Source organism: Amblyraja radiata, chromosome 19 (assembly GCF_010909765.2).
Source record: "Amblyraja radiata isolate CabotCenter1 chromosome 19, sAmbRad1.1.pri, whole genome shotgun sequence".
Lineage (NCBI taxonomy): Eukaryota > Metazoa > Chordata > Chondrichthyes > Rajiformes > Rajidae > Amblyraja > Amblyraja radiata.
This window is the reverse complement of record NC_045974.1, coordinates 6376417-6392343: the sequence shown is the minus strand read 5'-3', so window position 1 is coordinate 6392343 and position 15927 is coordinate 6376417. Positions and strand designations below refer to the sequence as shown.

The 15927-nt window shown below is 44.0% G+C and overlaps 1 protein-coding gene across 4 annotated transcripts in view; it reads left to right on the top strand.

The window, feature by feature from the left end:
• wnt7b (Wnt family member 7B) overlaps positions 1 to 15927 on the top strand; it is an 86552-nt gene that overhangs the window by 58415 nt on the left and 12210 nt on the right. For all 4 annotated transcript variants that reach the window (XM_033037550.1, XM_033037553.1, XM_033037552.1 and 1 more), the window contains exon 3: positions 15017 to 15288. In XM_033037550.1, coding sequence (XP_032893441.1) covers positions 15017 to 15288 — 272 coding nt within the window. The remainder of the gene's footprint in view (positions 1 to 15016; positions 15289 to 15927) is intronic.

The following is a 15927-nucleotide window of genomic DNA, read 5'->3' as shown; positions in this document are numbered from 1 at the left end:
AATTGTCAGCTTTGGAGTGTCTTGTTGGAGTCAAGAGATTGTGAGTTCAATTTGTTTACACAATCTCACATAACCTAGGCTAATGTCTCAGTACTACATTATTGACAATGCCATTGTTTTGGATTAGATGTTAAACCATAGTCTAGGATCCAAATATTGCATATATTTTCATTCATATTTAGATTCTAGTTCAGCACAGACATTGTGGGCCGAAGGGCCTGTTCCTATGCTGTGCTGTTTCTATGTGTCCACTTACAATTATGAAATAGTTGCCATTAAATCCAATAGAGGTTTCTAGAGAAACTGCTTAGTTGGTGGAGCAGGTAGAGCTGCTGCCTCACAGCACCAGAGACTAGAGTTCGAACCTGACCTCGGATGCTGGCTGCGTGTGGAGTTTTCACATTGTCCCTGTGACTCCGTGGGTTTCCTCTGGGTGCTCCAGTTTCCTCCCACATCCCGAAGGCGTGCCGGTTAGTCGGTTAATTTACTGTAAATGATCTCTGGTGTGTAGGGAGTGGATGCAAAAGTGGAAATAACACAGAACGTGTGACACCATAGAGTCATACAGCATTGAAACAGGGTCCTTGACCCAACTTGCTCCTGCCGACCAAGATGTCCCATCTACACTAGTCCCATCTGACTGCATTTAGCCCATTACTTTTTAAACCTTTCTTATCCATGTACATGTCCAAATGTCTATTAAGCATTGTGATAGTACTTGTCTCAACTACCTCGTTCTATATACCCATAGAAAAAATTGCACTTCAGGTTCCTATTAAATCTTTCCCCTCTCACCCTAATCTATGATCAGTGTGGACTCGGTGGGCCAAAGGGCCTATTACTTGGCTATATCTTATACAGAATCAGGAAAACAGCCTTTCCCAAGTCGATATGGAAATTAGAATCAGGAGCAGGACAAATGAACCATAATTACAATAGGTCTTTTTACAATATTCTATTTTCTTGACAATATTTCACTGTGAGGAATAAACAAAAATCGTAAACCACATCAGTTGAAGTGGCCAGATGGTTGATAGAAAAAACAATGGAATATTTACAGTGGTGAATGCTGAAGACATTTCCCTCTGACTGTAAAGTGGTGTTTATCAAATTACATTTAGCTCTGAAACAATATTTTCCCATTATTCCCGACCACCAAAGTTTTGAGGCAGAAATTCATGTCTCTGCCTTGATTCAAGTAATGGATGTTGCAGTACACCAGGGTTCACACGAGAGTGTGTGAAAGAGAGTGTGTGTGTGAGAGAGTGTGTGAGAGAGTGTGTGAGAGAGAAAGTGAGAGAGAGAGTGTGAGAGAGAGTGTGAGTGTGTGTCTGTGCAATTGGACCATACTCGGGCAGGGTGGATAAGCAGCATTCCACCAGTGTTACAAAAATGTACACATTGTTCATTTGATAAAGAACGGATAGACAACACATTGGGGGGAAAAAAAGTTTTATTTCATTCAACTACCGACTACAATATCTAGATGGATATAGTATAAGAAAAAGCAGAAACAGTGCATGCATGGGAAAAATATTTACACAGAGGCAATTTAACTGAAGGATTTGGGTATTTGGGTAAAAAATGCAGAAGCAAAGTATTTCTAATGATTTCTGAGATTTGATGCAAAAATACATGTGAGTTTATTTTTGTGATATTATCAATTAACAATACTGGATTTCAAATTCAATATCAGATTAGGTCGGTGAGTACAAAGTGTCCGGTGAAATCTGCTACCTTTCTCCAGTTATTCCAGCCACTGTCACAGACTCACCAGGAACCATGTCCTGAGAATGAGGAGAAGCAGTACTCACTAACCCCGAGACCCGGAAATGCCACGTTGGCAGGAGAATGAAACATGGCAGGTGGGACCAGCGTCGATGACGCATCTTGGTCAGCATGGATAAGTTGGGCTGAATGGCCTGTTTCCACGCTGTATGACTCCATGAGCCACGTTTATCCATCTTTCAAGCAGTGTCATAGAGTCATATAGCACGGGAACAGGCCCTTCAGCCCAACTTGTCCATGCCAACCAAGATGCCCCATCTACACAATTCCCACCTGTCCACGTTTGGCCCAGGAAGCAGATGCCAAATAAAGTTCATGAAAACTGTCGCCATTTAGGTGTAGTGCTACTGAAGGGTGATTCTTTAAGCATGCATCTATACCACCTGCTGCATTATTCCATCATATAGAGACAGCACCTTGTCTAAAGCCTCAGCATTGACATGTCGACAAAATAGTGAAGGTTTCACATTCGGCAGCAAGTTCAGGGTGTGGGTTTGTGGGTGGAAGGCGATTGAGGTGAGTGTGAAACAAAAGAACCACAACTGATCGTCAGGGCTGTCAGCTTCCGGCCACGATTATCTGCTTCCTCCACCGTTTCGCCTCATCTGAAGACCAATGCATATTCTGCTGTGGTCTTTAACCCACTGAGACCTTCATGTCCAGCATTCAGCCTTTCTTGCTGCACTGATACTCAATAGCATCCCTTGAATGGTCTGTTCAGAGATGACCTCTCCTCATCAGACTCTACATGCCAGAACCCATTCTTTGCATCCAGCAGACTAAGACCTGTACTTAGATCTTGTAAAACATGTTCCATCTGCATCCCAACAGAGCTCCACTCAGATGTTCTCATCTTGCCATGGTTTCGGCCCGAAACATTGCCTATTTCCTTCGCTCCATAGATGCTGCTGCACCCGCTGAGTTTCTCCAGCACTTTTGTCTACCTTCGATTTTCCAGCATCTGCAGTTCCTTCTTAAACACCCAACTGGATAGCTGGGAACAAGCATATCTACTGGCCCTGTCGCTGCCTCAGTCAGTCTCTTCAACTTGGCTTTGCATTCCCTTTTGAGCCTCTGGAATATGTTTTGATGGGTGGACTACTGACTACTTCCAGTGGGGTGTGGACAGTATTTAACTTCTAGTTTTCAAGTTTCAAGAATTTATTAGTTGAGTGACTGAAGTGATAGCTTACATCAATCGATCTTCTTGATCATGTGTTGGACTTCCTCAATCGGCCCCATCTGCTGTACTGCGCTGCTTGCAAGTATATCTGGTTGCCACAATGAAATCCAGGGTACTCTGCAAGAGGGGTTAAGTACCAGGACTAGCAGCCGGAATTCCGCATCATTATCCAAAATATTACACTCTAATCCCTCCATAGAGTAACTGTGATAAATACATTGGGAATTAGAGCTAGTTTCAGTGATGCTAATTGTAAAACTAGATTGTTACCTGGTTCACTCATGTCCTTCAGAGAAGGTCTCTTCCATCTTTATTGACTCATCCCGTGAATGTGATCCACTCCTAACCGTCTCCTCTGCGCAGAGTGAGGGACATTGACAACAAATGCTGGCATTTCCAGCAAAGTCAACTTGGTGAGAATGGCTGCTGTTTGGGAAAATGGGTCACATCACCCTCGATGACCAGAACTTGCCATCAGTGCACAGGGCCTGATCATTCCAACTAGATTGGCAAAGATGGGCAAATGGTTCAACATGGACCTGGGGGGATGGGTGGGGCAAAGGCACAGCCTCCACAGCAGGGTTCAGCAGTCTTTTGTACATGATAACATGTGACTGGTTACTTTTAATGCACTGCTTTAGGAGAGCAATATACTTCTTCCATAAATGAATTGAAATGCCATTGGTGTCAGTGGAAGCTCCTTCCACAGGGTTGGCTTTGGCACCAGGTACATAGTTTTAACTGGTGCTCTGAATGTAGCTCTCTGCCCTTGTACATCTCTAATGGATCTGTGCTGTTCTCTTCACTGTGTACTGTTTGTTCAAATGTAAACCAGTCCCAATTGGAGCTCTTCCTTCCTTTCTCAGCCACTCAGTCATAGAGTACGGAAAAGGCCCTTCAGCCCATGATGCAGCTTTATAGGACTCTGGGTAGGCCACATTTGGAATACCGCAGATAGACACAAAATGCTGGAGTAACTCAGCGAGACAGGCAGCATCTTTGGAGAAAAGGAATGGGTGACGTTTAGGGTCGAGACTTTTCTTCGGACTTCAGAATTATACATCTGAAGAAAGGTCTCGACCCGAAATGTCACCCATTCCTTCTCTCCAGAGATGCCGCCTGACTCGCTGAGTTACTCCAGCATTTTGTATCTATCTTCAGTTTGAACCAGCATCTGCAGTTCCTTCCTACACATTTGGAATATCACATGCAGTTCTGGTCACCCCATAGTTAGAATGTGGAGGCTTTGGAAAGAGGTGGATTACCAGAATGATGCCTGGATTAGGCAGTATTAGCTAAAGGGAGAGGTTGGACAGACTTGGATTGTTTTCTCTGGAACACCGGCGGTTGCGGTGCGATCTGATAGAACTGTATAAAATTACGAGAGGCAGTGATAAGGTAGACAGTCAGAACCTTTTTCCCACGATGCAAAAATCAAATACTAGAGGGCATAGCTTTAAGGTGAGAGAATCAGAGTTTAAATGAGAAGTGCAGGGCAAGTGTTTACACAGAGGGTGATGTGGGCTTGGCACTTGCTGTCGGCGATGGTGGTCAAGGCAGATACGATAGAGGCATTTAGGAGACGTTTGGACAGGCACATGGTCATGTGGGCAATGGTGGGATATGGATTATATGCTGGTGGATAAAAGTTTGTTTTGGCATCATGTTCAGCGTTGACATTGTGGGCCAAAGGACCGGTTCTTGTGCTGCACTGTTCTATATTCTTTCAGCTCTCCGCACCGGATGTCCTGCTTAGTGCACGTGATACTTCAGTCCAAACATTCACAGGTATTTTAATAAAAGACGTCCGGTCTCGCTGTTTAATGCCGGTTCCATTTGTGCTCTGATTCCTGGAAATGCCTCCTGAGCACTGAGCAAGATACCAGCTTACACTCCCTAGACCACTAACCCACATGGAACTCCAGAGACTCTGGCAGCAATAACTTGTTCCATTGTGTATTCTCTCAGTTGAATCGCACAGCTCACTGTGAAATAGCGCACGAAGCCAGCTGGCATCTTTACAGATGCCTTCTTTCAAACAGTCTCATACCGGAACCTTTGCCCCTAAAACCTGTTGCGACATTAGGCCGCCATTTGTCACACGGAACAAAGGGACAAGCTGCAGTAAAGGAACCATTTCTCACCGGCTGATACTATATGCGGCGTATATGTTAAAACGTGATTTCCCAACCATACCTAGCACTTGTTCGGATGGCCAATGTTAGTGGAGCATAAATCAGAAGATGCGGCAATGAAACCTCCTCTGATTTTGATCAGAACACATTTTCACTCCCGTTTCTGGTTCACGTCACCAAGAAACAAGGGAGCATTGTGACATTGAAGAAAGGTCAGAGAGTATGGGCAGATTGTTTCTCCAGTGTGCAATGCTGAATAAACAGAAATAAAACAGAAAGTGGGAGAAATATTTAGGTCAGGTAGCATCTGGCGAGATTAAGTCAAAGTTAGTGTTTCAGATCAATGGTCGGAATAAGTGGAAATTCTCTTCAAAATTCTCTTCTCCTCAGGGTGGCACAGTGGTGCAGCGCCAGAGTCGGGTTTGATTCTGACTGCAGGTGCTGTCTGTACGGAGTATGTACATTCTCCATGTGACCATGTGGGTTTTCTCCGCGTGCTCCGGTTACCTCCCACATTCCAAAGATGTGCAAATTTGTCGTTTAATTGGCTTTGGTAAAATTATAAATTGTCCCTAGTGTGTGGGATAGTGCTAGTGTACGGGGATCGCTGGTCGGTGTGGACTCGGTGGGCTAAAGGACCTGCTTCCCTGCTGTATCTCTAATGTCTAAAGCCTGACGTGTAAACTAAACATTGGAAAGGCCAGACACAATGGGTCGAGAGTGTTGAATTGTCACATGTGCCAACAACAGAACGATGAAAGTCTTACTTGCAGAAACATAACAGGCCTGTAACATTATACACATACATAATATGTAATAAACAAAAAAACTAAATAAATAAATAAGCCCGATACTAGTGCAACAAAGAAGCCCAAAGTCCTTAGTTCAACCCAAGCAGTTCATAGTTCAGAGGTTAGTGTTGTGCAGTGTTCAAGAACCTGATGTTTGTTGGGGTGAAGCTATTCATGGTCGCAGTGCATCCTGTGGCTGATGTCAGTGGTTCTGAAGGAGAGGTTTGCTCGTTGATTCTCCGCATTAACGTCCTTAACTTTTTGTAACATTTCAGTTTCTTCATTCCATTGAGACTGGCGTATTTTACAAGAAATTTGTCAACTGAAGTTACTGAATCCACCTTTGAAGCAATATTCAAAATCAAAATAAAACAGGGAAGGCATATAAACCATCCAAATGTATCAATCCACCCAAAATACTAGTCCTTTCACAGCAATCATTCCAACATCCAATAATTCCAGACTTTCATCTTTACCAGACGAGTCTTTTCAATCCTCAGTCACTTTTTGTGTGAAAGAGCATTCAAGTAATATCTGTTTCAATGTTACTGTTATGGCCAATACTTCCTTTTCCTTGTATCAATCCTTATAATTTATTTTATTCATTTTTTATTTCATTTTCATTTTTCTATCTATCTATCTATCTATCTATCTATCTATCTATCTATCTATCTATCTATCTATCTATCTATCTATCTATCTATCTATCTATCTATCTATCTATCTATCTATCTCTCTATCTCTCTATCTATCTCTCTATCTATCTATCTCTCTATCTATCTCAAACTACTATCTATCTATCTGATCCTATCTACTATCTATCTATCTCTATCTATCTATCGATCTATCTTATCTATCTATCATCTATCATCTATCTATCTATCTATCATCTATCTATCTATCTATCTATCTATCTATCTATCTATCTTCTATCTATCTAAATTCCCTATCTATCTAGCTATCTATCTATCTATCTATCTATCCTATCTATCTATCTATCTACATCTATCTATCTATCTATCTATCTATCGATCTATCTACTATCTATCTATCTATCTACCTATCTATCTATCAGATCTACTATCTATCTATCTACTATCTATCTATCTATCTATCTACTATCTATCATCTATCTATCTATCTATCTATCTATCTATCTATCTATCTATCTATCTATCTATCTATCTATCTATCTATCTATCTATCTATCTATCTATCTATCTATCTATCTATCTATCTATCTATCTATCTATCTATCTATCTATCTATCTATCTATCTATCTATCTATCTATCTATCTAACCAACATTTTCTCCAGGTCAAAATACCTTTTAGGCTGTCATTTCCCAAAACCAGGAGCCAGTCTATTAGGATTTCTACTTAAATGCCTCTGTTAATCTTTGATCAGAGAGATGCTGCCTGTCCTGCTGAGTTACTCCAGCTTTTTGTGTCTATCATCAGTTGAAACCAGCGTCTGCAGTTCCTTGGTACACATTTCTATGTGTGGCCTGTCTGCAGGTTACTCATTGTGCGGTCTGACCCTGATTTCCTCTGAACTGTATCCTATTGTTTTGACTGCACGTCACAGACATGGTCGTTGGTTGCTGTGCGTTCACTGGACATGTTGAATGTAAAACAATATATTTTACAAACCCATTGGTGATTATTTCAGCACCATTCACAAAGAGAAAATTAAAACAGGATTACTGGCTTATTCATGAATAAATTCCAATTTTATATACAACATTTGAAATAGTGCAAATGGTGAAGAATCAAAACGGAAAATGCCAAAAATGGCAGACGTTGCAAGTATATGTAAAGAAGACAATGAAGGCCATTCAATAAGACGTGATGGCGATACTAGCAATTTCCCCATTGCCTTCCATCGATGCGCTCTGAGCCGCTGGATGTTTAGTTTAGTTTAGAGATACAGCTGTGGAAACTTGCCCTTTGGCCGGCAGAGTCCGTGCTGACCAGTGAACCCATACACTTCTAGTTCTATGTTATCCCAGTTTCGCATCCTATACACGGGACGGTTTACAGAAGCAAATTAACCCACAAACCTGCACGCCTTTGGAATGTGGGAGGAAACTGGAGAAAACCCACATGGTCACAGGGTGAACATACAAACATTAAGTATGGAAGCCATTTGAGGAAATGTGTGGTGTTATGTCTGTCTTGAAGCTGTCGTGGCACTGTAATTTCCTGAAAAGGATTATTAAAGGTATAATCTAATCTAATCTAATCTAAACTCCATACAGACAGCACCCGGAGCCAGGATCAAAATTGTGTTTCTGGCCCTTGTGAGGCAGCGATTCTACTGCTGCGTCACTGTGTGACCAAAATGTTCCAGCGTTTGTTTTTTTGTTGAGTCTGAGGAAGGTTCCCTGACTCGAAATGTCACCTGTCTATGCCCTCCACAGATGCTGCCTGACCCACTGAGTTGCTCCAGCACTTTGTGTTTTACTCAAGATTCCAGTATTTGCAGTTCCCTGTGTCTCCTTTGATTTTTGTTGATGACTTTGTTTATTGTGAAACATCACCCTGACCATGGTCTCATTTCACTCCAGCTATCGGGACAAAATTATAGGAGCCTGAAAACTCTAACATTCAGATTCAGGTCTAGGTTCTTCCCCACAATTATCAGGCTTCTGAACACAACAAACTCCAAGTAAATTCTGAACTATGAACTGCTTGGGTTGCACGATGGACTCTGGGCTTTGTTGGGTTTTTTGCACTATATTGGTTTTTTTAATTGATTTAACTTGTTTTAAGTTTGTTTATTATTTATGTATTGAGTACTGTGTTTACAATCTGTTGTTCCACTACAAGTAAGGATTTTATTGTTCTGTTTTGGTACATAAAACCTCTCGACTCTTGAAAAGATACCTCCAACTAGTTTTCGATTAGTTTATGGTCAAGGTACAGTGAAAAGCTTTTGTTGTGTGCTAACCAGTCGGCGGAAAGACTATATACATGATTGTAATCGAGCCATCAAACAGTGTACAGATACATGATAAAGGGAATAACGTTTAGTGCAAGATAAAGTTCAGTAAAGTCCAATTCAAGATAGTTTTAGAATTGTACTTTCTTGGACTGCTCTTGGTGACTTCAACCCAGCAAGGCAGCATATTTCTACACATTTCAATATGCAGAAACTAATAACGAGAAAGTGTGTTAAAGTCCAAACCTGAATGACGTTTGCCCGATAATATGCAATTCAGAATTTGTCTGCGTAGAGTTTGGGATATTTGATTACTATGCTGGAATTATTTGCTCAGAGCAGAGGAGGAAGTTTTCTTTCCAGCAGCGTTACATTCTGTGACTCCCACTCTCTGGCACACACAGTGCCACACGTTTAATGGTGACTAGTTTTCCCTGCAGCCTGCCCAAGCCTTTCCAACTTGTGAATGTAATTAGTATTCTCACAATGAAGGCTGGGAGTCAGCAGGATAGAAAACATTATGTCATAGCCTGCATTCGTCTGTTCTTGTGAGAATTCTCCCTTTGTACAGATCTTGTGTAACTTCAGACATGTTGAAAGGTCTCTTTGAATTGGTGCCTCCAGGTGATGATGCAGTTAGGATTATCTTTTGCAAATCCAGTTTTGTTCTCGCTGTACCAGTCAAGCCATGAAACTGGTGGGAAATGTCAAAGTTTTACATGTTATATGCTTGTTTTTTGACTTGCTGCACTAAACGTTATTCCCTTTATCACATACCTGGACACTGTAAATGGATCGATTGTAATCATGTGTTGTCTTTCCACTGACTGGTTAGCACACAACAAAAGCTTTTCACCTTACCTCTGTACACGTGACAATAAATAAGCTAAACTACTGTAAACTGTTCAGAAGTCAGGGTGCACAAAATGGATCTCTTCGGAGGCTTTGAAATGATCATGGTGTCCAGAGAGATACTGCAGTACAATCTCTCTCTGTCATTCACAGAGCTTTGTCAGTGCATTGTGTGCTTTGAAAGCCCCTGCACCATGCAGTATTCGGCAACATTTCAATTGACCAGGAGATTACAAAATCATTGTGATTTTCCGTGGTGTTCAGTGGCAACGGAGCGAGAAGTAGATAATCTTTAATGTGATGACAAACAGTGTACAGGAAGCAGTATGCAGGGCAAGCAGCATCATCGGGAGGAGAAAGATCTGACATTTTAGCTTAAAGGGCCTGTCACACTTGGGCGACCTGATCCGCGAGTTCTAGCAAGTTTGCCCTCGATTCTTACTCGCAGCATGGTCGACACGAGGTCGTAGGAGGTCTTCGTAACTCTCCTTCATGCTCGAGAGTGGTCTCCGCGTACGCGAGGCCTCAGCTAGGTCGCTTCATTTTTTTCCATATGTTAAAAAATGCCCGCGAGTAAACAAAGGTCGGCATGGAAAAAATCGATACTTTTTTTACTCATAGGTTTAGTAGTAGTTGGTCATAGTAGGTCGGCATGTTAGTCGTAGGTGATCGAGGGTAGTCGAAGGTAGTCGTACATAGTCTTCATCATAGTCGAAGGGAGGTCGTCTTCACTCTCCACTATTCGGTGTCCAATTTTCCCGAAACTAGTTGTAGCTAGTCGAAGCTGGTCTTCAACATAGTCGAAGGAGGTCTTCAACATGTCATTTTTTCAAACCCTTCTAAACTCACCAATTAGGTCGCCCAAGTGGGACAGCCCCTTAAGGCCCCTTCTGCAAATCCAGAAAAGTGAGAATTAAGTTGCAGTAAATGGATTTGGCCAGGAGGCTGAGCGGCAGGTGATAGCGATATAAGATAAGGTCTGCTTTTATTTTGCAATTCTTCCTTGGTCTTAGTGCAGTCGAAACTGCAGTTAGGGTAGTGGTACAGGTGTCAGAGGTTATAGGGAGAAGGCAGGAGAATGTGGTTAGGAGGGAGAGCTAGATCAGCCATGATAGAATGGTGGAATACACTTGATGGGCCAAATGGCCTGATTCTATTCCTATCTCTTATGACCTTAAGCTCCTCCTGCAGGACGTGCAATGTCAGGGCGACTCCCAATGTGGCTGAGCACCACACCTGTGGGAACGAATAAAGCAAAACTTCAGGGCAGAAGTGTCAAAGACGTGAGGACATGGTAGGAAGTGTCACAGCTGACATCCTGGTGCCATCGCAACAACCTAGAGCTCAATGCTCTTAAGACAGTAGAATTGATTGTAGACCTTAGGAGAGCTCTCCCTCCCCTCACCCCACTCACCATCAACAACACCACAGTCACATCTGTGGAGTCTTTTAAGTTCCTGGGAACCATCATCTGCAAGGACCTTAAGTGGAGGGCTACCATCGACTCCACAGTCAAAAAGGCACAACAGAGGATGTACTTCCTGCGGCAGCTGAGGAAGCACAATCTACCACAGGCAATGATGGTCCATTTCTACACGGCCATCGTAGAGTCTGTTCTCACCTTCTCCATCATGGTCTGGTTTGGCTCAGCCACCAAGCACGACACCCGGAGGCTGCAGCGAATCGTCTGATCAGCAGAGAAGATTATTGACTGCAACCTTCCCTCCATTGATGAACTGTACACTGCAAGGGCCAGGGAGCGAGCGGGCAAGATCATCTCTGACCTCTCTCACCCTGGCCACAAACTCTTTGAATCACTTCCCTCTGGAAGGCGACTCCAGATTTTCAAAGCTGCCACAGCCAGACATAAAAACAGTTTTTATCCACGAGTAGTTGCTCTACTCAACAGCCAAAAATCTGTAGCCTCCCTTTGATCTGGTATTTTGTTGGTTCACATGCTTGATCAATGGTGTTTTATCATTAATGTTTTATTATTATTAATGTTTAGTGTTTTCTGAGTCATTCGTAACTGTCACTGTATGTCATGTTGTTACTTGTGGGCGGAGCACCAAGGCAAATTCCTTGTATGTGAATACTTGGCCAATAAACATACTTACTTACTTATTAAGTCGAGAGGGGAAAAGTGTAAAGGAGATATGGGCACATTTTATTCACACAGAGGGTAGTGGGTGCCTTGGAATGTGCTGTTGGGGGAGGGGGGGGGGTGAGGCAGAAATTATGGTGGTATTTAAGAGTGGTATTTTAGATAGGCACATGAATATGTAGGGAATGGAGAGATGCGATTCATGTGCAGACAGAGGAGATTAGTTTATTAGTTTATTTTGGCATTATGTTTGGCACGGACATTGCGGGCCACAGGGCCTGTCCCTGTGCTGTACTATTGTATCATACGTTCTATGATAGGATACAGATCAAAGTCAGTCACGGTGAAAATTATTTTAACAATCAGCAGTTGGAAACAGAAAATAAACAAAGAACCAAATTAAATCAGAAAGGTAGAGCCTCAATTTTGGAGGGGGGGGGGGGGGGGGGGGGGGGTGATAAAAGCATTGCATGGTCACCAGAAATAATTAGATTCAATGTTAAAACCTGAGGTTAGTTTCACTGTTGAATGAGCAGCTGAGAGGAGGAGCAGCATGGTAGATTTAAAAGCAGTTAGACTTTAGTGATACGGTGTGGAAACAGGTCCTTCGGCCCACCGAGTCCACACTGACCAGCGATAACCCCGGATACTAGCACTATCCTACACGCTAATACACAATTTACTGAGGCCAATTAACCTGCAAACCTGCACATCTTTGGAATGTGGGAGGAGACCGGAGCACCCGGAGAAAACCCACGCAGTCACAGGGAGAACTTGCGAACTCTGTACAGACAGCACTCGTAGTCAGGATCGAACCTGGGTCTCTGGCGCTGTAAGGCGGCAACTCTACCACTGGCCACTGTGCCGTCCCGAGTGAGAGGGGTTGTTTGTATCCCGAAGTGACTGGTCCTGTTTGTATATAAAAGAAAGGCAGGCATTAGTGCACATCAGTTTGTTGGGAGTGGCCATGTTGGGAGTGGCCATGTTGGGAGTGGCCATGTTGGGAGAGGCTGTGTGCTGAGGGGCCTCTGAGGTTTTGGCCACGAGGCTGATTGCAATATAAGATAAGTTCTGCTTTTAGTTCCTAACTCTTCCTTTTGACAATGCAGTGGAAAAAACACTGGTTAGGGTAGCGGTGCGCTCCTCCTGCGGGATGTGGGAAGTCAGGAATGTTTCCAGTGTCCGTGAGGGCTACACCTGTGGGAAGTGCATCCAGCTACATGTCCTGGTCGACTGTGCGAGGGGATTGGAGCTGGGTTGGGGCTGGGTTGGGGCTGGATGCAAACGGGAGCATCGCAATAGGAGTTGGAGTGAGGTGGTCACTCCTAAGGTGTAAGCAGAAAGTGGAGGGGTGATCATCAGGAAATGGAGTGGGTGGAGAGTGCAGGAATCACCAGTGGCCATTCCCCTCCAAAACAAGTAGATACATATGGACACTGTTGGGGGAGGGGTGATGCTGGTCCATAGCACCAGGTCTGGGTCTTAGGCACAACAGGATATAGTGATAGGAGGCTCGGTAATTAGGGGGACAGACAGGAGATACTGCAGCTTCAAACATAACTCAAACAGGAATGTTGTGTTGCTTCCCTGATGCCAGGATCCAGGATGTTTTGCAGCCGCTGAAGAATGTTACATAGAAACATAGAAAATAGGTGCAGGAGGAGGCCATTCGGCCCTTTGAGCCAGCACCGCCATTCATTGTGATCATGGCTGATCGTCCCCTATCAAAACACTAGGGGCAATTTTACAGAGGCCAATTAACCTACAAACCCGCATGTCTGTGGGATGTGGTAGACAACCGGAGCACCTGGAGGAAACCCACGCGGTCACAGGGAGAACGTGCAAACTGCACACAGACAGCACCCAATGAAAGGGTTTTTCTTTCCACAGATGCTGCCTGACCTGGTGACTTCGATTCAGTCCCAAGAGAGGCTGCAATTGGGAAGCATAGAAACATAGAAAATAGGTGCAGGAGGAGGCCATTCGGCCCTTCGAGCCAGCACCGCCATTCAATGTGATCATGGCTGATCGTCCCCTATCAATAACCCGTGCCTGCCTTCTCCCCATATCCATTGACTCCACTAGCCCCTAGAGCTCTATCTAACTCTCTCTTTAATCCATCCAGTGACTTGGCCTCCACTGCCCTATGTGGCAGGGAATTCCATAAATTCACAACTCTCTGGGTGAAAAAGTTTTTTCTCACATTCTTAAATGACCTCCCCTTTATTCTAAGACCTCCCCTTTATTCTAATGTTCTCAAGGTGAACAGTTAGAATTTGTTGGTACAAAATACATAGGTGTGAAAATGGATAAAGTCCTGCAGAGTGAGGATAGGGAGTTGGGCAAAAGGTTAAAAAGCAACACCTCGAGGATAGTGATCCCGGGTTGCTTCCAGTGCCATGTGCCAGTGAGGGTAGGAATAGGAAAGTAGGACAGATGAATGTGTGGAGAAAAGCGTTGTGATATGGGGAGAAAGCAGGAACGGGATACTGATTTTGGGTCAAGAAGGAACTGCAGATGCTGGAAAATCCGAAGGTAGACAAAAATGCTGGAGAAACTCAGCGGGTGCGGCAGCATCTATGGAGCGAAGGAAATAGGCAACGTTTCGGGTCCCAGAGAAAACCCACACAGTCGCTGGGAGAATGTACAGAATCGGTTCAGACAGCGCCCGAGGTCAGAATCAAACCCAGGTCTCTGGTTCTGTGAGGCAGAAACTCTACCACTGTGCTGGTAGATACAATAGTAGTGTTCAAGAGGTTTTTAGCGAGGCACATGGATGTGGGTCATGTGTGGGCAGTTGAGATTAGCTCATCTTGGCATTATGTTCGGCACAGACATAGTGGGCCAAAGGGCCTGTTGCTGTGCTATATATTTCTATATTTACTAAGGACTGCACGGTATAGTTGCTGCTTTACAGCGGTAGAGACCCGGGATCGATCCTGACTACGGGCGCTGTCTGTACGTTCTCCCTGTGACCTGTGTGGGGTTTTCTCTGGGATCTCCGGTTTCCTCCCACACTCCAAAGACGTACAGGTTTGTAGGTTAATTGGCTTGGTATAAATGTACATGTTCCCTAGTGCGTCTAGGATAGTGCTAGTGTAAGGGGGTGGGGAGGGCTCTGGTGGGCGCGGACTGGGTGGGCCGAAGGGCCTATTTCTGCGCCGCGTCTCTAAACTAAACTAAACCCGTTAACATAATGGTTGCCGCTCTGTGCTTGCAGGTAGCCGGGAAGCAGCATTCACTTATGCCATCACCGCGGCCGGAGTGGCGCACGCCGTGACTGCCGCCTGCAGCCAAGGGAACCTGAGCAACTGCGGCTGTGACCGAGAGAAGCAGGGCTACTACAACCAGGAGGAGGGCTGGAAGTGGGGCGGCTGCTCTGCCGACATCAAGTACGGCATCGAGTTCTCAAGGAAATTCGTCGACGCGAGGGAGATTAAAAAAAATGCCAGGAGGCTGATGAATCTCCATAACAACGAGGCGGGGAGAAAGGTATCTGTGCATCAGGGACCCTGAAAAGTGGGGAGTTCAGTACTAATCCACATGATGAATATGTAGATTGCTTCTCTTGTGTCTGCTTGTGCTCGTAAGGATTTGCAAAACAACAGATTTCTTCTTTCTCTTTTCACTCCATGTGCATCTTAAGCACTCTCAGATCTTACAATGTGGGTTAAATAAAGTTCAGATAACAGCAACTTTAAGTCCTACATCCCGGCCACATTTACACCCTGCCTTACAGAGCCAACTCAGTCACAATCGTAGAAATCTGGAGGTCAGAATTACACTTAAGAGCACCTAGATTAGTTCCACTTAGTTTTACTGTGTGTATTTGGGAGACATGAACAGTCTTTCGATCTGCTGGACCAGCATCAACGCTGTAAATATCCTCATATGTACATCAACAGGAAAACTGCTTCTCGTGGTAACCTTGCATCTCTCAATAGCAAATACAAAACATTGAAAGGTCAGACACTTCTAGGTAAGGAGAGCAGGAACACCAGGAGCCAGTTCAATTCATGCCGGTTGTGTATATTTCAAATGGTCAAATGAAACAGGTCAACGACTAACTGAAGGACTAAGAAGGCATCAGAGCAGGGCAACTCCTTGCCACTGGTCCCATAGGAGGATGTA